At 50.2% G+C, this 24977-nt stretch overlaps 1 protein-coding gene across 2 annotated transcripts in view; it reads left to right on the plus strand.

The window, feature by feature from the left end:
* nup160 (nucleoporin 160) overlaps positions 1–17917 on the plus strand; it is a 145076-nt gene extending 127159 nt beyond the window's left edge. For both annotated transcript variants that reach the window (XM_086007511.1, XM_086007512.1), the window contains exons 33-36: positions 856–997; positions 1911–2036; positions 13481–13585; positions 13940–17917. In XM_086007511.1, the coding sequence (XP_085863637.1) occupies positions 856–997; positions 1911–2036; positions 13481–13585; positions 13940–14032 (466 nt within the window). In that variant the 3' untranslated portion in view covers positions 14033–17917. The remainder of the gene's footprint in view (positions 1–855; positions 998–1910; positions 2037–13480; positions 13586–13939) is intronic.
* Positions 17918–24977: the final 7060 nt, after the last annotated feature.

A 24977-nucleotide genomic window follows, 5' to 3' on the forward strand; every position in this document is an offset into this window, starting at 1 on the left:
CTTTTCATCGCAGTATCTGACCATAAACACTGTTGCTCAGCAACAGCTTGTAAACCCTCGGCCCGTGGCTTGGAAGCGTCTCTGAAGCTGTTGCTAAGATACAGAGACGCTTTCTAGAGCCTGCCGTGTCTGACCACAAACACTGTTGCTCAGCAACAGCTTGTAAACACTCGGCCCAGTAGCTTGGAAGCGTCTCTGAAGCTGTTGCTAAGCGACAAAGACGCTTTCCAGAGCCTGCCTGTGAAAAGCAAAAAAAAACCTAACCAAAACAGCTGCTGATTTCTGCCGTTAGATCAAAGTTGCCGGACATTCAACTTCTGGATAGCACAAAGTTTCCTGTAGGAGGGTTTTTTGGCATGGTTTACCTCTGCACCACAAAAGGAGACTTTCAAAGCTTGGTTTGCTTGTTGGGTGTTGAGGTGACGGTCTTTTGCGGGAAGTAGGCCTCCATCCTCTGTAAATCACTGGACAGGGTCTCTTCGGTGATGGACAGATTCATGTTTTAACACAATGAGTGTGTTTTTGGAATGCAGTGACTGTTAAATAGGCAAACGTGACCACCATCCTGCACCACGAGTGCCATTAGTTGAGGGAGGGTTGCTAGCCAAGATCCTGGGAGAACGCCTTGCTCTTTAATAGTTCCATGGGATCTTAACAGCCACCTGAATTATGTGGGGCCTCTGTTTTATGGTATTACTCTTTAAATGTGAGTCCTGGATTGGGCTGAGGGTAAGGAAGGCCATTGTAAGACTGGTTAATTCCTTGCCTAGTGCAAGAGTGTCCAAGATTTTTGTCCTTGTGTAAAGGAGAGTCTCTCTCAAAACTATCTTAATGGTCTGTTCTGTCTCCGCTCAGTGCCACAGATGAAGCCTGGAGGTTGCTGTTCTCCTACCTTGACCGCTACCAGTCTCAAAGTTCACAGTACCATCGCTGTGTAATTAATAAACTGCTGTCGCATGGAGTGCCACTTCCCAACTGGCTTATTAACAGCTACAAGGCAAGGGTGATACTTATTTCTTTCTTCAAGGGAAGTCCCAAATGGTTTAAATGAGAATTGATCTCTTGCTGGGGAGGGAGGGCATGAATTATGTAACCCTGGTTATAACGTCGAAGCTGCCCATTGAAGGCATCCTGTTAAGGATGTAGTGGATAAAAGATTTTCTTATCCAGCCGATCTCAGCCCTCCCTATGTCTGTTAGTTCCAAGATTATTGTCAGGATGCCAAATGAACAGTTAAATGTCAACAAACAGGAGCTTGCATGGTTCATTGTGGGATATGGGTTGACCTGGTCTCTCTAAGGAGTGGCTGAATTAGGCTGCTATCAGAGGGTTGGTGCTGTGACTTGAGAATGCTCTCCTTCAGGTATTGTGGCATTGCCCTGAAATACCTTCCTTCTGAAGGGCTGTAGCAGGGAAAAGAGGACTATTATTGATGTTTGGGATTAATTGTGGCAGGGAAAGCTGGTGTTTACTGAGTGAGTCTATCGGCACTGTTGGTGGCTGGGCTGCCTGCCCTGGCATGATGTTTGAGAGCCACCTGGGCGAATATGGTTCTGTAAAGTGTAGTCTGAGGGAATGTCATTTTGCCTTTAGGAGAAAGTGGAAATATAGCACCAGATTTGGGAAGGGATGAGGTGGGGCCTTTGGAATACCGGACTGAGTGATCCAACACCCCACCTGGGGTCGGAGAGCACAAGGGAGCTATGATGGGGCACGCTCCACCTGTCCTGGGATGGAGTAGACACCCTGTTTCTCCTCTTCCATTGATGGAGACCGTTCCAATACTCAGCGGACAGTTGCAGGCGGTGGGGTAACTACAGGAGAAGCAGCTTGTTCACCCCTCGCTGTGTGTGTGTGCGCGCGTGCATGTATCAGGAGTGTGCCAACTGAACTGTTTTTGCCTTTAACAGAAAGTAGACGTGGCTGGTCTCCTACGGCTGTACCTGAACTACGACCTTTTGGAGGAAGCAGTGGATCTGGTGCTGGAGTACATTGATGCATTAATGGGAAAAGGACACCAGTACTTCAACATCGAGGTGAGTATGGACCATACCCGTGGTATTGGTCACATGGCAGCTCCAGTGAGTCCCTCTTCAGGGTCAGTGGTGGACAGCATACCACTGAGAATAGTAACTAAATACAGATAAACCATCCTATCTATAAGCACGATCCACTTCCCTGGGACTCGCCAGTTCAACCCCCTTCCCATTCTCACTCCAACCTTTGTCTTTAACCAACACTGCTACGAATAAACTCATTGCAATCTTCTGAAGCAGTATCTGCCCTTTAATCATAGAATCATACAGCACAGAAGGAGGCCATTCGGCCCATCGTGCCTGTGCCGGCTCTTTGAAAGAGCTATCCAATTGGTCCCACTCCTCTGCCCTTTCCTCGTAGTCCTACAAATTTCTCCATTACAAGTACATATCCAATTCCCTTTTTAAAGTTATTATTGAATCTGTTTCCACCAATGTGGAATGTGGAACTCAATGCCTGAAAGGGTGGTGGAGGCAGGAACCCTCACAACATTCAAGAAGCATTTGGATGAGCACTTGAAATGCCATTGCATACAAGGCTATGGACCAAATGCTGGAAAATGGGATTAGACTGGACAGGGATGGATGGGCGGCGCAGACACGATGGGCCGAAAGGCCTCTTTCTGTGCTGTAAAACTCTATGACTCTATGACACTCTTTCAGGCAGTGCATTCCAGGTCATCGTAACTCGCTTGGCACTCTGCAGCTTTCTACTCTGACCATCGACTTTAGCAGCTTCACTCCTAAACTGCCTTCCCCTTTTTCAATCCGATTCTTCCATCCATATTCCACAACAGTCCCTTCCGTTTTGGAGCTATTTTATTCTGTGTCTTTCCACGCCCTGCCCTAGCTGGCTGTTGTATCCCATCCACCGTTCTTCACCTGTTGACAACTATTTCAAACGTTTGTAGCTAGGATGTGAAACACACTCTTTTACCTGTTCTCCCTCCTCTCGTTCTTTCAGTCCGTCCCATGAAGCGATTGTCCCATCTTCTTCCTTCCGTTCTGACAAATGGTCCCCACTCAAACATTAGGCTCTCTCTCTTCAGATGTTTATCTGTGTATTTCTTGTTTTTTTAATCTTGAGGGCAAATACTCATTAGGGACCAGCTATTTTTAAAAGACACAGTCCTTTTTAAACGTTATTTCCCCATCCCACGATATGGTCTTATGATGGAGGCCCCACGATATGGCCTTACAGTGGAGGCCAGTGTGGGGAATTGTACTGTGACACTGGCTGGAGCGGTGACAATTACTCTACCCTGGGATTGAGCGCACAGTTAACGCTCACACAATGTTGTGAGGCGCCTGAAGTGCTTGGAGATCGGATAGTTCAGAGAAGAGATGAGGGAGACTGGTGCTTGAAGCAGAGGCTTGGTAAATCCACAGAACTATAATCGGGAGATGCCTGGGAAATACCAAAGTCTGTAGCCTTAGCTGAGAAGTGAGAGGCATAAAGGGAGAGCCCTACCCAATGCAGATGAAACTTCTGCTCTGGATCTAGGTATGTCTCTTCCAGGACACCATGGGCACCCTCTCCCTTTCGACTGAGCAACAGTATTGTCTGCCTTTTGGATGGAAAAAGTGAATCCATAAGGGTCTGTTCATAAGGGGAGGTCATCAAGTCACTCAACACCCAACAAGAGTGCAAGGAACTGTAGTCATACCTAGCACAAAGGAAGATGGTTATGATTGTTGGAGGCCAGTTATCACAGCCCCAGGACATTACTGCAGGAGTTCCTTGGGGCAGTGTCCTAGGCCCAACCATCATCATCTTCATCGATGACCTTCCCTCCATCATAAGGTTAGACGTGGGGATGTTTGCTGATGATTGCACAGTGTTCAGTTCCATTTACAACTCCTCAGATAATGAAGCAGTGAGTGCCCGCATGCAGCAAGACCTGGACGACATTCAGGCTTGGGCTGATGTGTGGCGCGAATGTTACTTGCCACTTAAGTGCCAGGCAATGACTATCTCCAACAAGCGAGAGTGTAACCACTGCCCTTTGACATTCAATGACATTACCATCGCCGACTCCCCCAACATCAACACCCTGGGGGTCATCATTGACCAGAATCTTAACTGGACCAGCCACACACACACACTGGCTACAAGAGCAGGTCAGAGGCTGGGTATTCTGCGGCGAGTGTCTCACCACCTGACTCCCCAAGGCCTTTCCACCATCTACAAGGCACATGTAAGGAGTGTGATGGAATACTCTCTACTTGCCTGGATGAGTGCAGCTCCAACAACACTCGAGAAGCTCGACACCATCCAGGACAAAGCAGCCCGCTTGATTGGCACCCCATCCACCACCTTAAACATTCACTCCCTCCACCACACGTACCGTGGCTGCAGTGTATACCATCTACAAGATGCATTGCAGCAACTCGCCAAGGCTTCTTCGGTGGCACCTCCCAAACCCGCGACCTCTTCCACCTAGAAGGACAAGGGCAGCAGGCGCATGGGAACACCATCACCTCCAGGTTCCCCTCCAAGTTGCACACCATCGTGACTTAGAAATATATCGCCGATCCTTCATCATCGCTGGGTCAAAATCCTGGAACTCCCTCCCTAACAGCATTGTGGGAGTACTTTCACCACACAGACTGCAGCGGTTCAAGAAGGCAGCTCACCACCACCTTCTCAAGGGCAATTAGGGATGGGCAATAAATGCTGGTTTGCCAGCGACGCCCACATCCCAGGAATGAATTTTTTTTTAAGTCACTCCAGTCCCACTGTCTTATCCCTCGTCTCCAACCCAGGAGATGGGGGGGGTTGTAGTAATGCAGGGGTCTAGAGTCCAAGGTGTGGGGGAAGCAGGTTAAGAATAATCCAGTTACACCCCAAGCCCTAGCTCAGAGGTACTTCAGGTGATAGCTGTATCCCAGGGTTGAACATGAAACTACATCGCAACTGCGAGGGCAGCTATGCAATGAGCTCAACAACAAGCTCCACCTGCAACCATTGCTCCTTCGCCTGGGTGGAAACAAACTGTCCCAATGCACCTCTCCAGCAAGCCAGGCTAAGGTGCACACGAACTCCCAGCTCCTTCCCTGGAGGGTCCCTGGCGTCGGTGTCGCTGGAGATGCCACCTTCTGGGTGTAGGGCCCAAATATAATGGTCACTGCTCCGAGCAAATTCCCCTCTGCAGCAATAATGAGCAGAAAGCAGGAACGAGAATACAAGTAAACAAAGTATAGCCCCTTTAAAAGGCACACGCCGAGACTGAAGTGTGTAAAGGGCCCTTAACAAGTGACTGCTCTCGGGATTAACAATTCATTCAGTCTGGTAGGTAAAGCAGGAATCTAAAGCAGACACTCCGATACCAGGAGAAGCCCTCTGGGGAAGAAGCTGGCAGCTTGTGTGTACCCCCCGAACCTTGGTTCCTGGAGAAGTGCATTGGGACAGTTACAGTGATAGAAACATAGAAGATAGGAGCAGGAGTGGGCCATTCGGCCCCTCGAGCCTGCTCCGCCATTCAACGAGATCATGGCTGATCATCCAAATTCAGTACCCTGTCCCTGCTTTCTCCCCATATCCCTTGATCCCTTTAGCCTTAAGAAATATATCCAACTCCTTCTTGAATATATTTAATGAATTGGCCTCAACTGCCTTCTGTGGTAGAGAATTCCACAGGTTCACCACTCTCTGGGTGAAGAAATTCGTCCTCATCTCTGTCCTAAATGGCTTACCCCTTATCCTTAGACTGTGACCACTGGTTCTGGACTCCCCGACCATCGGGAACATCCTTCCTGCATCTAGTCTGTCTAGTTCTGTTAGAATTTTATAAGTTTCAATGAGATCCCCTCTCATTCTTCTGAACTCCAGCGAGTATAAGCCCAATCGACCCAATCTCTCCTCATACGTCATTCCTGCCATCCCAGGTATCAGCCTGGTGAATCTTCGCTGAACTCCCTCCATGGCAAGAACATCCTTCCTCAGATAAGGCGACCAAAACTGCACACAATACTCAAGGTGTGGCCTCACCAAGGCCCTGTACAACTGCAGCAAGACATCCTTGTTCCTGCACTCGAACCCTCTTGCTACGAAGGCCAACATACCATTTGCCTTCTTAACCGCCTGCTGCACCTGCATGCTTACCTTCAGCGACTGGTGCACAAGGACACCCAGGTCTCATTGCACTTCCCCTTCTCCCAATCTATTGCCATTCAGATAATAATCTGCCTTCCTGTTTTTGACACCAAAGTGGATAACCTCGCATTTATCCACGTTATATTGCATCTGCCATGCGTCTGCCCAATCACCCAACCTGTCCAAATCATACTGGAATTTCTTGGCATCCTCCTCACAGCACACACGCCCACCCAGCTTTGTGTCGTCTGCAAACTTGGAGATATTACATCTAGTTCCCTCGTCCAGATCATTAATACATATTGTGAATAGCTGGGGTCCTAGGACCGATCCTTGCGGTACCCCACAGTAGTCACTGCCTGCCACTCGGAAAAAGACCCGTTTATTCCAACTCTCTGCTTTCTGTCTGCCAACCAGTTCTCTATCCAAGTCAATACCTTGCCCCCAATCCCATGTGCCTTAACTTTACACGCTAATCTCTTATGCGGGACCTTATCGAAAGCCTTCTGAAAGTCCAAATACACCACATCCACTGGTTCTCCCTTATCTATTTTACCAGTTACATCCTCAAAAAATTCCAGTAGATTAGTCAAGCATGATTTACCTTTTGTAAATCCATGTTGACTTTGTCCGATCCTGTCACTGTTTTCCAAGTGCTCTGCTATTACATCTTTTATAATGGACTCTAGCATTTTCCCCACTACCGATGTCCGGCTTACCGGTCTATAATTCCCCGTTTTCTCTCTACCACCTTTTTTGAATAGTGGGGTAACATTCGCTACACTCCAATCCACGGGTACTGTTCCAGAGTCTATCGAATTTTGGAAGATGACCAGCAATGCATCTACTATTTCTAGGGCCACTTCCTTAAGTACCCTAGGATGTAGATTATCAGGCCCTGGGGATTTATCGGCCTTCAATCCCGTTAATTTCCCCAACACCATTTCCCTACAAATACTGATTTCTTTCAGTTCCTCCCTCTCATTAGACCCTATGTTCCCCGACATCTCTGGGAGGTTATTTGTGTCCTCCTTTGTGAAGACAGAACCAAAGCATGTATTTAATTGGTCTGCCGTTTCTTTGTTCCCCATGATAAATTCCCCTGATTCTGACTGCAGGGGACCTACGCTTGACTTCACCAATCTTTTTCTCTTTACATATCTATAAAAACTTTTACAGTCAGTTTTTATGTTCCCTGAAAGCTTACTCTCATACTCTATTTTCCCCTTCTTAATTAATCCTTTTGTCCTCCTTTGTTGAATCCTAAACAGCTCCCAATCCTCAGGTTTACTGCTTTTTCTGGCCAATTTATATGTCCTCTCCTTGGATCTTATCCTATCCCTAATTTCCCTTGTTAGCCACGGTTGAGTCACCTTTTTTGTTTTATTTTTATGCCAAACTGGGATGAACAAATTCTATAGTTCATCCATGCGATCTTTGAATGTTTGCCATTGCCTCTCCACCGTCAACCCTTTGAGTGACATTCCCCAATCAATCCTACCCAACTCGCGCCTCATACCATCGTAGTTTCCTTTATTTAAATTCAGGACCCTAGTCTCTGAGTCAACTACTTCACTCTCCATCTTAATGAAGAATTCTATCATATTATGATCGCTCCGACCCAAGGAGCCTCGCACAAGATTGCTAATTAATCCTTTCTCATTACATAATACCCAGTCTAAGATGGCCTGATCTCTAGTTGGTTCCTCGACATATTGAGGAAACCATCTCGTATACACTCCAGGAATTCCTCCTCCACAGTATTGTTACTAATTTGGTTAGCCCAATCTATATGTCGATTAAAGTCACCCATGATAACTGCTGTGCCCTTATTGCATGCTTCTCTAATTTCCCTTTTAATGCCATCCCCAACCTCCGCATTACTGTTTGGCGGTCTATATACCACTCCCACTAACGTTTTCTGCCCCTTGGTATTTCTCAGTTCTACCCATACAGATTCCACATCATCAGAGCTAATATCCTTCCTTACAATTGCGTTAATCCCCTCTTTAACCAGCAATGCTACCCCACCTCCTTTTCCTTTTTGCCTGTCTTTCCTGAATATTGAATACCCCTGGATGTTTAGTTCCCAGCCTTGGCCACCCTGGAGCCATGTTTCCGTAATCCCAATCATATCATATTCGTTTACCTCTATTTGCGCAGGTAATTCATCCACCTTATTACGAATGCTCCTCGCATTAAGACACAAAGCCTTCAAGCTTGTTTTTTTAACGCTCTTAGACCTTTTAGAATTATTATTTACTGTGGCCATGTTTGATTTAAACCCTTGATTTCTCTGACTGCCACCTTTGTTTTTCTCCTTCCTGTCTTTTGCTTCTATCCTTGTTTTCCTTTCCTCTGTCTCCCTGCTCAAGTTCCCAACCCCCTGCCATTTTAGTTTAAACCCTCCCCCAGAGCACTAGCAAACACTCCCCCTAGGACATCGGTCCCAGTCCTGCCCAGGTACAAACCGTCCGGTTTGTACTGGTCCCACCTCCCCCAGAACCGGTTCCAATGCCCCAGGAATTTGAATCCCTCCCCCTTGCACCATTCCTCTAGCCACATATTCATCTGAAATATCCTTCTATTTCTACTGACTAGCACGTGGCACTGGTAGCAATCCTGAGATTACTACCTTTTGAGGTCCTATTTTTTAATTTACTTCCTAACTCCCTATATTCAGCTTTTAGGACCTCATCCCGTTTTTTTTACCTATATCGTTGGTACCTATATGCACCACGACAACTGGCTGTTCACCCTCCCCTTCCAAAATGTTCTGCAGCCGCTCTGAGACATCCTTGACCCTTGCACCAGGGAGACAACACACCATCCTGGAGTCTCGTTTGCGGCCGCAGAAATGCCTATCTATTCCCCTTACAATAGAATCCCCTATTACTATAGCTCTACCCCTCTTTTTCCTCCCGTCCTGTGCAACAGAACCACCCCGGTGCCAGGAAGTTGGCTGCTACTGCCTTCCCCTGGTAAGCCATTCCCCCCCCCCAACAGTATCCAAAGTGGTATATCTGTTTGAGAGGGGGATGACCACAGGGGACTCCTGCACTACCTGCCTGCGCCTACTACTCTGCCTGGTGGTCACCCATTCCCTTTCTGCCTGTGCAACCTTTACCTGCGGTGTGACCAACTGATTAAACGTGATATCCACGACCTCCTCAGCATCACGAATGCTCCAGTATGTATCCAATCGCAGCTCCAGCGCCGCAATGCGGTCTGCCAGTAGCTGCAGCTGGACACACTTCCTGCACACATGGTCGTCAGGGACACAGGAAGTGTCCCTAATTTCCCACATAGCGCAGGAGGGGCATACCACGGGGCCGAGCTGTGCTGCCATGACTTACCCTTTAATTAATTTAAATTAACTTAAATCAATTGAATACCACCAATTAAATGATATACTCAAGGGCCCTTGGTTACTAGCACTAGAAACTATGACCACACCAAAAAAAATTAAGACCTTCTAAATTATACAAACTATGAACCCTAACTGTCAAACTAACCTGGCCGTACTCTCCCAATCAGCTGCTCCCTCCTGCCCGCGTCACGTTCCGAATCGTGACGTGGCTCTGGAATGCCACCGCCAGTCTGAGATTGGTCTCCGCTCCCGACTCCAACCACTGTGAGGAAAGCCCGCAAAAGTGAGTTTTTATACTCACCGGGCCTCGGCTCACTGGTCTCAGCTCCCGACTCCAACCGCTGTGAGGAAAGCCCGTGAAAGTGAGTTTTTATACTCACAGGGCCTCGGCTCAATGGTCTCTCAGCTCCCGACTCCAACCGCTGTGAGGAAAGCTCGCGAGAGTGAGTTTTTATACTCACCGGGCCTAGGCTCACTGGTCTCTCAGCTCCCGACTCCAACCAATGTGAGGAAAGCCCGCGAAAGTGAGTTTTTATACTCACCGGGCCTCGGCTCACTGGTCTCAGCTCCCGACTCCAACCGCTGGAAGGAAAGCCCGTGAAAGTGAGTTTTTATACTCACCGGGCCTCGGCTCACTGGTCTCCGCTCCCGACTCCAACCGCTGTACGGAAAGCCCGCGAAAGTGAGTTTTTATACTCACCGGGCCTCGGCTCACTGGTCTCTCAGCTCCTGACTCCAACCGCTGTGAGGAAAGCCCGCGAAAGTGAGTTTTTATACTCACCGGGCCTCGGCTCACTGGTCTCTCAGCTCCCGACTCCAACCGCTGTGAGGAAAGCCCGCGAAAGTGAGTTTTTATACTCACCGGGCCTCGGCTCACTGGTCTCAGCTCCCGACTCCAACCGCTGTAAGGAAAGCCCGTGAAAGTGAGTTTTTATACTCACCGGGCCTCGGCTCACTGGTCTCCGCTCCCGACTCCAACCGCTGTACGGAAAGCCCGCGAAAGTGAGTTTTTATACTCACCGGGCCTCGGCTCACTGGTCTCTCAGCTCCTGACTCCAACCGCTGTGAGGAAAGCCCGCGAAAGTGAGTTTTTATACTCACCGGGCCTCGGCTCACTGGTCTCTCAGCTCCCGACTCCAACCGCTGTGAAGAAAGCCCGCGAAAGTGAGTTTTTGTACTCACCGGGCCTCGGCTCACTGGTCTCTCAGCTCCCGACTCCAACCGCTGTGAGGAAAGCCCGTGAAAGTGAGTTTTTATACTCACAGGGCCTCGGCTCAATGGTCTCTCAGCTCCCGACTCCAACCGCTGTGAGGAAAGCTCGCGAGAGTGAGTTTTTATACTCACCGGGCCTAGGCTCACTGGTCTCTCAGCTCCCGACTCCAACCAATGTGAGGAAAGCCCGCGAAAGTGAGTTTTTATACTCACCGGGCCTCGGCTCACTGGTCTCAGCTCCCGACTCCAACCGCTGGAAGGAAAGCCCGTGAAAGTGAGTTTTTATACTCACCGGGCCTCGGCTCACTGGTCTCCGCTCCCGACTCCAACCGCTGTACGGAAAGCCCGCGAAAGTGAGTTTTTATACTCACCGGGCCTCGGCTCACTGGTCTCTCAGCTCCTGACTCCAACCGCTGTGAGGAAAGCCCGCGAAAGTGAGTTTTTATACTCACCGGGCCTCGGCTCACTGGTCTCTCAGCTCCCGACTCCAACCGCTGTGAGGAAAGCCCGCGAAAGTGAGTTTTTATACTCACCGGGCCTCGGCTCACTGGTCTCTCAGCTCCCGACTCCAACCGCTGTGAGGAAAGCCCGCGAAAGTGAGTTTTTGTACTCACCGGGCCTCGGCTCACTGGTCTCTCAGCTCCCGACTCCAACCACTGTAAGGAAAGCCCGCGAAAGTGAGTTTTTATACTCACCGGGCCTCGGCTCCCTGGTCTCAGCTCCCGACTCCAACCGCTGTAAGGAAAGCCCGTGAAAGTGAGTTTTTATACTCACCGGGCCTCGGCTCACTGGTCTCCGCTCCCGACTCCAACCGCTGTACGGAAAGCCCGCGAAAGTGAGTTTTTATACTCACCGGGCCTCGGCTCACTGGTCTCTCAGCTCCTGACTCCAACCGCTGTGAGGAAAGCCCGCGAAAGTGAGTTTTTATACTCACCGGGCCTCGGCTCACTGGTCTCTCAGCTCCCGACTCCAACCGCTGTGAGGAAAGCCCGCGAAAGTGAGTTTTTATACTCACCGGGCCTCGGCTCACTGGTCTCTCAGCTCCCGACTCCAACCGCTGTGAGGAAAGCCCGCAAAAGTGAGTTTTTGTACTCACCGGGCCTCGGCTCACTGGTCTCTCAGCTCCCAACTCCAACCGCTGTGAGGAAAGCCCGCGAAAGTGAGTTTTTATACTCACCGGGCCTCGGCTCACTGGTCTCCGCTCCCGACTCCAACCGCTGTAAGGAAAGCCCGGGGTTGAACATGAAACTACACCACAACTGTGTGGGCACCTATGTAATGAGCTCAACAACAAGCGCCACCTGCAACCATTGCTCCTTCGCCTGGGTGGAAACAAACTGTCCCAATGCACCTCTCCAGCAAGCCAGGCTAAGGTGCACACGAACTCCCAGCTCCTTCCCTGGAGGGTCCCTGGTGTCGGTGCATTGATTGAAGATCGCTCTTGAAGATATGAACTTGTCTTGTGTTCAACCCAGGGGTGAGATATGCCCTGCAGTGCTCCCTTGGCTCAGTGGTCGCACTCTGGTCTCTGAGTCATGGATTGAAGCCCCACTCCAGAATTTGAGCACGTAATCTAGGCCAGGCTTGTCCGATACGATGGCCACGAGCCGCATGTAGCTAATTGGGCATTTGGAATTGGGACATTTGCATTTCTGATTAGTAAATAAAAATTGAGTGTTGGACACCGTCATTGGGCTTGTTATCTCAATACTCCCATTTCGCACTGCCTGTGGATGTGAAATTTAAACTTTTTGTGTGTTTCTGATAAAATGGTAAGATGATGAGCAATGTGTATTTTTTGATTGTTGTGCTTTACTTCCTACGTTACTGAATGGTGCTCGATGTTTTGTGTGCAAGGGGTTTTCTACTAAAATTAGTGCATGTGGCTACAATGGTGTTGCCGTGGACACATCTGTGGCTAGTTGGTGATTTGTATTGGACAACAGTGATGTGGTCTGACTCTTCACTACAGAACCGCGAGAGAGTGTCACGCTGTCGGTACCGCGAGATAGTGTCGCGCTGTCGGTGCCGCGAGAGAGTGCCGCGCTGTCGGTGCCGCGAGAGAGTGCCGCGCTGTCGGTGCCGCGCTGTCGGTGCCGCGCTGTCGGTGCCGCGCTGTCGGTGCCGCGCTGTCGGTGCCGCGCGAGAGTGCCGCGCTGTCGGTGCCGCGCGAGAGTGCCGCGAGAGAGTGCCGCGCTGTCGGTGCCGCGAGAGAGTGCCGCGCTGTCGATGCCGTTGGGGGGGGGGGGGGGGGGGGCGCCGTGTTGCAGTAGCCATTGTTCAGAGAAGATGTCAAACTGAAGCCCCAGCTGCTCTATTTTCTTGACTTTTCATTTTTTAATGGTTTCTTTTTTCTTTAGGCAGCTCCCCTCACTTCTCTCCTTTTTTTCCACACGTGTGCTTGCTCTCTCTCGCCTTTCATTCAGTGAGTTCTGGCTGAGTTTATTTCCAGATTGAATTTTCTGCCTGGTTTCCCTTTTCCCCCCCACAGTCAACTTTACAAACTGAGGTAAAATAACTCTGACAATCCACGGAGCACAGGGAACAGGGACTTTTGGGCACTATGGCCCTCCCTGGTCAGAGATATTACTTGAAGCCCCATTACAAAATGTTTATCTGAGAAATCTCTCTCTGTTCTTCAGAAGCAAATGTATCAATAGGGCAAATTCCTGTGAAACCTATCGCTCTTATCTGTCGGTACTCGGTGCTGCCCGCGACACGGCTTTGAGAGGAGACCATAATGATGCTGAAATCTTCTTGTTGCAGAGGCCGCTGTCAGCTACCGCTCCACTTGTTTGGCTTCCTTACACAGCCATCGACCAGTTACTGCAAGCGCTCGGAGAGAACCAGAGCAACATGAATAACATGAGGGTGAGTGTGAACGGGACTGCCTGCCAGACATAGATGATTGTCATCAGTAGAGGCTGTGTCATTAAAATGAGAGGCCAAACAAATCTCCCAGGTGTAACAGTGCAAGTATGCGCAATTCTGTCCTAACTACAGGAGGGAGGAGCAGCCAGTCCCTTGAACCCTTAATGTGCTGCTCCCCACTCATTCCAGATAACAGCTACTTTAAACTTGTTTTAAATAAAACGCTGCAGCCTGTTCCCTGAATAAATTTCTCCTGGGAACATACCCGAGACTCGCCCTTGCTCATTGATATGTGCTGTATCTCATGCGAAAGCCCCTCATGGGAATGTAACAGACTTGCCCTTGTTTCTTCAGTTGTGTGAAAAGCTACGGAGCAGACTGGAGGGTTACCACCAGCAGGTGGATCAAGCAACTCACGACATGAACAGCTACCGGAGGCAGCAGTAGCTCTGGAGAGGGGGCTGGACTGTGTGAGCGCCTCAGTCCCCTGGGCGAGAAACTGACTGATCGTGATGCCAACCTCCAGGTGACCCGGTGCTGTTCTCCCTGGATCACCTCGTGTGCCTGTACAGATTCTTGATCAAAGGAAATAACACATCATTGTGCCAGCTTTTTATATATATATATAAAAAAAACTTTTTTTTTTTAAATAAATGTCCAAGGTGGTAGCTCTGCTTGGTTGGGCTGACCAGTTCTGACTGTCTCTGTAACCCGGGAGGGGGCGTGTGTTGCCAGGAGCTGTCTGGGTGTCTCTGTAACCCGGGGTGGGTGGGTGATTCCCAGGAGCTCTCTGGGTGTCTCTAACCCGGGGTGGGTGGGGGTGTGCCCAGGAGCTCTCTGGGTGTCTCTGTAACGTGGAGGGGTGCCCAGGAGCTCTCTGACTGTCTCTGTAACGTGAGGGGTGCCCAGGAGCTCTCTGACTGTCTCTGTAACGTGGAGGGTGCCCAGGAGCTCTCTGACTGTCTCTGTAACGTGGAGGGGTGCCCAGGAGCTCTCTGACTGTCTCTGTAACGTGGGGGGTGCCCAGGAGCTCTCTGACTGTCTCTGTAACGTGGGGGGTGCCCAGGAGCTCTCTGACTGTCTCTGTAACGTGGAGGGGTGCCCAGGAGCTCTCTGACTGTCTCTGTAACGTGGGGGGTGCCCAGGAGCTCTCTGACTGTCTCTGTAACGTGGAGGGTGCCCAGGAGCTCTCTGACTGTCTCTGTAACGTGGAGGGGTGCCCAGGAGCTCTCTGACTGTCTCTGTAACGTGGAGGGGTGCCCAGGAGCTCTCTGACTGTCTCTGTAACATGGAGGGTGCCCAGGAGCTCTCTGACTGTCTCTGTAACGTGGAGGGGTGCCCAGGAGCTCTCTGACTGTCTCTGTAACGTGGGGGGTGCCCAGGAGCTCTCTGACTGTCTCTGTAACGTGGAGGGTGCCCAGGAGCTCTCTGACTGTCTCTGTAACGTGGAGGGGTGCCCAGGAGCTCTCTGACTGTCTCTGTAACGTGGAGGGTGCCCAGGAGCTCTCTGACTGTCTCTGTAACGTGGAGGGTGCCCAGGAGCTCTCTGACTGTCTCTGTAACGTGGAGGGTGCCCAGGAGCTCTCTGACTGTCTCTGTAACGTGGAGGGGTGCCCAGGAGCTCTCTGACTGTCTCTGTAACGTGGAGGGTGCCCAGGAGCTCTCTGACTGTCTCTGTAACGTGGAGGGTGCCCAGGAGCTCTCTGACTGTCTCTGTAACGTGGAGGGGTGCCCAGGAGCTCTCTGACTGTCTCTGTAACGTGGAGGGTGCCCAGGAGCTCTCTGACTGTCTCTGTAATGTGAGGGGTGCCCAGGAGCTCTCTGACTGTCTCTGTAACGTGGAGGGGTGCCCAGGAGCTCTCTGACTGTCTCTGTAACGTGGAGGGGTGCCCAGGAGCTCTCTGACTGTCTCTGTAACGTTTGGGGTGCCCAGGAGCTCTCTGACTGTCTCTGTAATGTGGGGGGTGCCCAGGAGCTCTCTGACTGTCTCTGTAACGTGGAGGGGTGCCCAGGAGCTCTCTGACTGTCTCTGTAACGTGGAGGGTGCCCAGGAGCTCTCTGACTGTCTCTGTAACGTGGAGGGTGCCCAGGAGCTCTCTGACTGTCTCTGTAACGTGGGGGGTGCCCAGGAGCTCTCTGACTGTCTCTGTAACGTGGAGGGGTGCCCAGGAGCTCTCTGACTGTCTCTGTAACGTGGAGGGGTGCCCAGGAGCTCTCTGACTGTCTCTGTAATGTGGGGGGTGCCCAGGAGCTCTCTGACTGTCTCTGTAACGTGGAGGGTGCCCAGGAGCTCTCTGACTGTCTCTGTAACGTGGAGGGGTGCCCAGGAGCTCTCTGACTGTCTCTGTAATGTGAGGGGTGCCCAGGAGCTCTCTGACTGTCTCTGTAACGTGGAGGCGTGCCCAGGAGCTCTCTGACTGTCTCTGTAACGTGGAGGGGTGCCCAGGAGCTCTCTGACTGTCTCTGTAACATGGAGAGTGCCCAGGAGCTCTCTGACTGTCTCTGTAACATGGAGGGTGCCCAGGAGCTCTCTGACTGTCTCTGTAATGTGAGGGGTGCCCAGGAGCTCTCTGACTGTCTCTGTAACGTGGAGGGGTGCCCAGGAGCTCTCTGACTGTCTCTGTAACGTGGAGGGTGCCCAGGAGCTCTCTGACTGTCTCTGTAATGTGAGGGGTGCCCAGGAGCTCTCTGACTGTCTCTGTAACGTGGGGGGTGCCCAGGAGCTCTCTGACTGTCTCTGTAACGTGGAGGGGTGCCCAGGAGCTCTCTGACTGTCTCTGTAACGTGGAGGGGTGCCCAGGAGCTCTCTGACTGTCTCTGTAACGTGGGGGGTGCCCAGGAGCTCTCTGACTGTCTCTGTAACGTGGAGGGGTGCCCAGGAGCTCTCTGACTGTCTCTGTAACGTGAGGGGTGCCCAGGAGCTCTCTGACTGTCTCTGTAATGTGGGGGGTGCCCAGGAGCTCTCTGACTGTCTCTGTAACGTGGGGGGTGCCCAGGAGCTCTCTGACTGTCTCTGTAACGTGGGGGGTGCCCAGGAGCTCTCTGATTGTCTCTGTAACGTGGAGGGTGCCCAGGAGCTCTCTGACTGTCTCTGTAACGTGGAGGGGTGCCCAGGAGCTCTCTGACTGTCTCTGTAACGTGGAGGGGTGCCCAGGAGCTCTCTGATTGTCTCTGTAACGTGGAGGGGTGCCCAGGAGCTCTCTGACTGTCTCTGTAACGTGGAGGGTGCCCAGGAGCTCTCTGACTGTCTCTGTAATGTGGGGGGTGCCCAGGAGCTCTCTGACTGTCTCTGTAATGTGGGGTGTGCCCAGGAGCTCTCTGATTGTCTCTGTAACGTGGAGGGGTGCCCAGGAGCTCTCTGACTGTCTCTGTAACGTGGAGGGTGCCCAGGAGCTCTCTGATTGTCTCTGTAACGTGGAGGGGTGCCCAGGAGCTCTCTGACTGTCTCTGTAACGTGGAGGGGTGCCCAGGAGCTCTCTGATTGTCTCTGTAACGTGGAGGGGTTCCCAGGAGCTCTCTGATTGTCTCTGTAACGTGGAGGGGTTCCCAGGAGCTCTCTGACTGTCTCTGTAACGTGGAGGGGTGCCCAGGAGCTCTCTGACTGTCTCTGTAATGTGGGGGGTGCCCAGGAGCTCTCTGATTGTCTCTGTAACGTGGAGGGGTGCCCAGGAGCTCTCTGACTGTCTCTGTAACGTGGAGGGTGCCCAGGAGCTCTCTGACTGTCTCTGTAACGTGGAGGGGTGCCCAGGAGCTCTCTGACTGTCTCTGTAACGTGAGGGGTGCCCAGGAGCTCTCTGACTGTCTCTGTAACGTGGAGGGTGCCCAGGAGCTCTCTGACTGTCTCTGTAACGTGGGGGGTGCCCAGGAGCTCTCTGACTGTCTCTGTAACGTGGGGGGGTGCCCAGGAGCTCTCTGACTGTCTCTGTAACGTGGAGGGGTGCCCAGGAGCTCTCTGATTGTCTCTGTAACGTGAGGGGTGCCCAGGAGCTCTCTGACTGTCTCTGTAACGTGAGGGGTGCCCAGGAGCTCTCTGACTGTCTCTGTAACGTGGAGGGGTGCCCAGGAGCTCTCTGACTGTCTCTGTAACGTGGGGGGTGCCCAGGAGCTCTCTGACTGTCTCTGTAACGTGGGGGGGTGCCCAGGAGCTCTCTGACTGTCTCTGTAACCGGGTTTTTTGTGGGGGGCGGGTGGGTGTTCCCAGGAGTGCTCTGGGCTGGGGACTTGACTCTTTTTCTACTGTACATGAATGCTGAAGATTTACCCTTTTGAGGCTTTTATTTATTGGAAGTTTTTTTCCAATCCCATTTAATAAAATAAGGAATTGTAATCGTGTGTTTGTTCATTTCCAAATTTTCATTGGAAAAGCCGTGTTTGTACTGGTGAAGCCGAGGACAGACAGGTGACCGCCTTTCCCAGCCCTCCTGTCACGGTTTCCCATCGCTGCACTCACTGGGCGACCCAAAGAAGCTGGTGGGGGAGCTGTTGCCCCCCCCGGGAACCCTGTGTGGACCAGATACTCTGCAGGAACCGCTGTAGAAAACACACTAGACAACAGCTAGTTAAAGTCTTTGGGTCTTGGGCCATCTGGCCGCTGATCTCCAGCTCCAAGCCCTGCCAGACATGGGCCTGTCTGGCCCAGGAGAGCCCCTTGGCCCAGGAAATGTGGGCAGACTGCTCCCTTCTGTTAGAGAATATGAGAGACAAGCTTGGAGCTGTTGTCTCTGTGCCTGGAATGAAAGTTCTAGGAGCCAAGCCTTGTACTTAAAAATGATTAAAGGAAATGATACTCGAGCCAACACATGGGATGATGTGAAGACTGCGGGAAACCTCGCGTTAACAGCTGCTGAGCTCAATAGCAGGATAATCATAACTTTGGTCTGCATAACTTTGCGTTACTCTTGCTTTTATCCCTTAGCTGCATCATTACCTCGTGTTCTGCAGCCCGTGAGCTTTACCGTCTACATTAACTTACATCAGCCTAGCGAGCCAAAGACTTCTTGTCTTGATGGTATCAGTAAGTAAAAGCTCATTGGTCTCCAGTCACCTATACTTATGGTGGCCTTAAGATAATACAGATAAGTTCTTCTACAAGGATGTTGAAGCAACGCAAAGAACAGACAACTACCTTCACAACTCCAGCTGTACCAGCCACAAGATATGGGCAAGAGTCCACAACCTTGAAGGTCTAGCCGTATTGTAACTTGAGAAATGGCTCCAAGTGCTCCACATGGTTTTTTAATACAGTGATGTTATTAGGTAACAGCAGTAGCCAATTTGCACAAATCAAGATCCCACAAATGGCAATGAGTTGAAGGGCTGGTTCTTCTGTTTTTGGTGCTGTTGAGGAATGTTGGTCAGGATTTAAGGAGAACTCTCTACTCTTTGCCATGTGAATAGGTAGGCTAGGCCTGGGTTTAGAATCACGGAATCATAGAAATTTACGGCACAGAAGGAAACCATTCGGGCCATTGTGTCTGTCGGCCGAAAAAGAGCTATTCAGCCTAATCCCACTTTCCAGCTCTTGGTCCGTAGCCTTGTAGGTTATGGCAATTTGTGCATATCCAAGTACTTTTTAAATGTGATGAGTGTTTCTGCCTCTACCACCCTCTGGGTGAAAAAAGTTCCCCTCTAATCCTGCTACCAATTACTTTAATCTATGCCCCCTGGTTATTGACCTCTCTGCTAGGGGAAATAGGTCCACTCTATCTCTAACCAATCTATCTAGGCCCCTCATAATTTTATATACTTCAAGTCTCCCCTCAGCCTCTGTTCCAAAGAAAACAACCCCAGCCTATCCAATCTTTCCTCATAGCTAAAGTTCTCCAGTCCTGGCCACATCCTCGTAAATCTCCTCTGCACCCTCTCTAGTACAATCACATCTTTCCTGCAATGTGGTGACCAGAACTGTACGCAGTATTCTAGCTGTGGCCTAATTATTGTTTTATACAGTTCAAGCATAACCTCCTTGATCTTGTATTCTATGCCTCGGCTAATAAAGGAAAGTATCCCATATGCCTTCTTAACCATCTTAGCTACCTGTCACGTTTACGGTGTCATCCAAATGCAGGCACCTCTGATGATGTGACACTCCCTCAATACCGAACTGTCAGCCAAGGTTATGTTCTCAAGTCCCTGAAGTGGAGCTTGAAACCAAAACTTTCTGACAGAGTTAAGTGGTACCACTGAGCCAATGCTATCATGGACAGACATGTCTGTCTGGTTGGTGAAGATGAGGTTAAGTAAGTTTACTCCTTCCTGTTGGTCCCCTCAAAGCTTGATGCAGGCCCAGTCTGCCAGCTGTGTGCTTCCAGGCTCAGTCAGTGGTGATACTACAGAGTCACTTGCCAGTGGACTTTGAAGTCCTCCACCCAGAGTACATTCTGTGCCCTTCCTTCTCTGTGCTTCCTCCTAGTGATGGTCAACAGGGAGGAGCACTGATTTGTTAGTTATGGGGAGGGGGACGGTAGGTGGGGATCAGCAGTAGGTTCGGGTGAAGCGTCACCTTAACCCTACCTTTTCTTATCCTCGGACGTTGCCTGTGCTTCCAGCATTTTCTGTTTATTTTAGATTTCCAGCATCTGCAGTATTTTACTTTTTGTTTCCTTATCTCTTTGACCTGAGGCTGAGAGACTTCATGGGGTCCGGAGTCGATGTTGAGGACTCCCAGGGCCACTCCCACCTGACTGTATACTACTGTGCCCCCACCTCTGGTGGAACTGTCCTGCCGAGGGCACAGGACATACCCAGAGAATGGTGATGGAGAAGTCTGGGATGTGCGGCTCCAGAATATTCAAACTGCTACTGTTCTGACCGTGTCTCCCAGTCATCAATGTAACCCAAAGACAAAGCTCGAAAGGCCTTTCACAAAGTTTCCCTGCGTGTGTAGTGCTTGACCGATTCAAATAATGTCTGGTGTGACAGAATCAGTATTGGCTTCTGGAAAAAGGAGGACCAGCACCGCACTGTGCGGAATGTTCTGGAACATACTAAGCTCTGGCTGTTGGGAATGTGTTTCCGTATCCCATTTGCTTTTGCTTTTTGAGAGCTGCATTGTCGGTTTGTGCAGCTCTCAGATTCAGGCTGAAATACAAGTCCTGTCCCCCTCGGGTAACATTAGTTGCCTCTTCAGGTCTGCACACTCACTAACTCGGGTCCTGGTGCTGGCACAATTTGAACACACAATAAATCCCAGCCTTTCGCTCACTCGCTCTGTTTTACTAGGTTTGGTGCAGTGCCCAGTCAGTATAATGGAAGCATACCCTTCCTGATTGGAAACGGCTGAGGCTGTACTGAGGATCTGACTGTGATGTCAGCCCTGCTGGGTGAGTCACGGGAAGGGGTGAGAGGAGTGTCTCCAGGCAGTGGCACTGATCCTTTATTAATAACACTGCAGCTGCTCTCATGGTCGCATAAACATTCAGCTCCTCCAGTATTAAATTAGTCAAATCTTGAAATCACACAGCAATACCTGCCTGGAAACATTGATACAACATTAAACTAGAAGGCCTCTGACTCATTGCAATAGCCAGAAAGCTTCAATTTACTGTCTTCTAAATATAGCCCAAAAGGAATGTAGTGCAATAACACAACCTCGGAGCTTTGTGCTGTGAAGTTCGAGATACAAACCAACAGTCACTTCACCACCTCTCTAGTAAAACAAGCCACTGTCCCAATTGGGACTGGGTCGTACGATCGGTTAGCAACTGCACTGGAGAGCGGGGTGGTCTAATAGTCAAAATGGCAAGAAAATTGGTCTCTATTTAACCTGTGCTGTACCTGCCCTGGGAGTGTTTGATGGGACAGTGTAGAGGGAGCGTTACTCTGTATCTAACCCGTGCTGTACCTGCCCTGGGAGTGTTTGATGGGACAGTGTAGAGGGAGCTTTACTCTGTATCTAACCCGTGCTGTACCTGCCCTAGGAGTGTTTGATGGGACAGTGTAGAGGGAGCTTTACTCTGTATCTAACCCGTGCTGTACCCGCCCTGGGAGTGTTTGATGGGACTGTGTAGAGGGAGCTTTACTCTGTGTGGTAAACCACGTTCACTATCGTATCACTGTTAGTAGTTAGCACTGTTCACCACTGTTCGTTATAACTGTATCACTGACCACTATTGTATCACGGTACGAGGTCGCCTCTTGCCACACTGCTATACCTGGGATGACCACTGCCGACTCCGCCTTGGCTCCACCCACCAGGCCAGGTATAAAGGTGAGCGACTGGCTGGTATTCCTCCTGCTTGGATCGGATCACCCACGAGAGTGGGCTGTTATTTAGTCAATAAAAACCTTTAGTCACCTTCGTAACTCTTCGCCTTTTATTGGAGGAATTGATAGGTATATCACTCTGTATCTAACCCGTGCTGTACCCGCCCTGGGAGTGTTTGATGGGACTGTGTAGAGGGAGCTTTACTCTGTATCTAACCCGTGCTGTACCCGCCCTGGGAGTGTTTGATGGGACAGTATAGAGGGAGCTTTACTCTGTATCTAACCCATGCTGTACCTGCCCTGGGAGTGTTTGGGACAGTGTAGAGGGAGCTTTACTCTGTATCTAACGTGTGCTGTACCTGCCCTGGGAGTGTTTGATGGGACAGTGTAGAGGGAGCTTTACTCTGTATCTAACCCATGCTGTACCTGCCCTGGGAGTGTTTGGGACAGTGTAGAGGGAGCTTTACTCTGTATCTAACCCGTGCTGTACCTGCCCTGGGAGTGTTTGATGGGACAGTGTAGAGGGAGCTTTACTCTGTATCTAACCCATGCTGTACCTGCCCTGGGAGTGTTTGGGACAGTGTAGAGGGAGCTTTACTCTGTATCTAACGTGTGCTGTACCTGCCCTGGGAGTGTTTGATGGGACAGTGTAGAGGGAGCTTTACTCTGTATCTAACCCATGCTGTACCTGCCCTGGGAGTGTTTGGGACAGTGCAGAGGGAGCTTTACTCTGTATCTAACATGTGCTGTACCTGCCCTGGGAGTGTTTGATGGGACAGTGTAGAGGGAGCTTTACTCTGTATCTAACATGTGCTGTACCTGCCCTGGGAGTGTTTGATGGGACAGTGTAGAGGGAGCTTTACTCTGTATCTAACCCATGCTGTACCTTCCCTGGGAGTGTTTGGGACAGTGTAGAGAGAGCTTTACTCTGTATCTAACGTGTGCTGTACCTGCCCTGGGAGTGTTTGATGGGACAGTGTAGAGGGAGCATTACTCTGTATCTAACCCGTGCTGTACCTGCCCTGGGAGTGTTTGATGGGACAGTGTAGAGGGAGCTTTACTCTGTATCTAACCCATGCTGTACCTGCCCTGGGAGTGTTTGGGACACAGAAAGAGGCTATTTGGCCCATCATGCATATGTTGTCTCTTTGACAGAGCTATCCAATTAGTTCCACTCCCCTGCTCTTGCCCCATAACTGAGCATTTTAGTATTTCTCTAATTCCCTTCTGAAAGTTACTATTGAATCTGCTCCCACCACCCTTTCAGGCAGCGCATTCCAGATCATAACAACTCGCTGTATAAAAAAATTCCTCATGTCGCCTCTGGTTGTTTTACCAATGACCTTGAATCTGTGTCCTCTGGTTACCAAACCTTCTGCCACTGGAAACAGTTTCTCCTTATTTACTCTTATCAAAACCATTCAAGATTTTGGACTCCTCTATCAAATCTCCCCTTAACCCTTTCTGCTCCAAGGAGAACAACCCCAGATTTTCGAATCTCTCCACATAACCGTATCTACCCCATACTGTACCTGCCCTGAGGGTTTCTGATGGGACAGTGTACGAGCATACGGACAATGACTGACTGTTAAAGACCCTCTGCTCCATTCAGCCTGTCCCACACAATTGCAACACCTCGTGTATCACAATATATATACTCCACTCCATTAGAAACCATGTGATCTCCTGGGAGAGGCGAAAAACCAGCTAAAACCCAGGCCAATTTAGGGGGAACAAATCTGGGCAATCCCTCTCTGACTTGTCCAGGAGATCACTCTGGCTCTGAATTGCCGATCTTTTGTAAGAGGTGATGTCCTCCCCAACCAGAGACAGGTCGCGCTCTCACTGGAAGGAATTCAGCGAATCAACGTCCACTGCACGAGTCGGCAGCCTGTTCCAGAGGTCCACGAGTCGCTGGGAAAAGAACCATCTCCTGACATCTTACACAACTTCAAATTGTGACCCCTGGTCCTCCCTAACCTATTGAATTGAATAAACTGTCAACTGGAACACAATCTATTCCCGTCATTATCTTGATCACCCCTAAGTCTACACTTCTTTCAAGTGTAGAGTCCCAACTCTTTTAGCCTATCTTGGTAACTAGATGCTTTAGACTGGGAATTAGTCCAGTGGCCCTCCTCTGCATCTTTTCCAAAGCCTCAATATCACTCGACAGGACCCTACCTGCCCTGCCTCAGGAGGCCGGGTTTCGCCGACAGACTGACACTTACCTGTGTAGTATCAGTGCAGACAATAGTGAGTCACCGGCGTGCTGCTGGCATCAACAACGAAACAAAGTTTACACACACGTTATCTCTGGAGAGCTGCACGGTACACAACAGAGAACTAGATTTATTCCAGGAGTGAGAATAATGACATCACCCTCGAGTTCTGAAGGTTATCTCTCACCAGTGAGATCAACTGCATTCCACTCTTTACTGCCGACATTATTAAATTCCAAACACTCAACTTGAACAGTGGGCTGTGACGTTTTATAGCTTTTCATGGTTCAACAGAGGATCTTGAAAGTTTGGAACAACAGTTAGAAGAGGCGTCTCTTCAATGGGACATTGGGACCAGTTCTGGGGGAGGTGGGACCTGTACAGGCTGGACGGGTTGCTTCTCAACAGAGCTGGGACCAATTTCCTGCAGGGGGGGATTTGCTCGTGCTGTTGGGGAGGGTTTAAACTAACTTGGCAGGGAATGGGCACCAGGATGTAGCATTAGAAAGGGGAAACAAGGTGCACAAAGGATTGGGAGAGACAGATAGCACTAGAGTAAGAGATACTAAGGTATTAGGTGAGGTCAGACTAAAAGACTACAAGTAGGTCTAAGATAGGTTTACAGTGCATGTATGTAAATGCACGAAGCATGGTAAATAAGGTTGGTGAGCTGCAGGCACAAATAGACGCATGGGAATATGATGTGATCACAGACCTGGCTCAAAAAAGGGCAGGATTGGGTACTAAATATTCCTGGATATAAGGTGTTCAGGAAAGATAGGGAAGGAAAGAAAGGAGGTGGGGTGGCAGTATTGATTAAGGAGAACATTACAGTGCTGGAGAGAGAGGATGTCCTGGAGGGGTCAAGGACAGAATCTATTTGGTTAGAGTTAAGAAACAAGAGAGGTGCCATTACACTGCTAGGTGTATTCTATAGGCCGCTAACTAGTGGAAAGATATAGAGG

This window comes from Somniosus microcephalus, chromosome 15 (assembly GCF_052327205.1).
Source record: "Somniosus microcephalus isolate GS21.2 chromosome 15, FLI_Smic_1.0, whole genome shotgun sequence".
Lineage (NCBI taxonomy): Eukaryota > Metazoa > Chordata > Chondrichthyes > Squaliformes > Somniosidae > Somniosus > Somniosus microcephalus.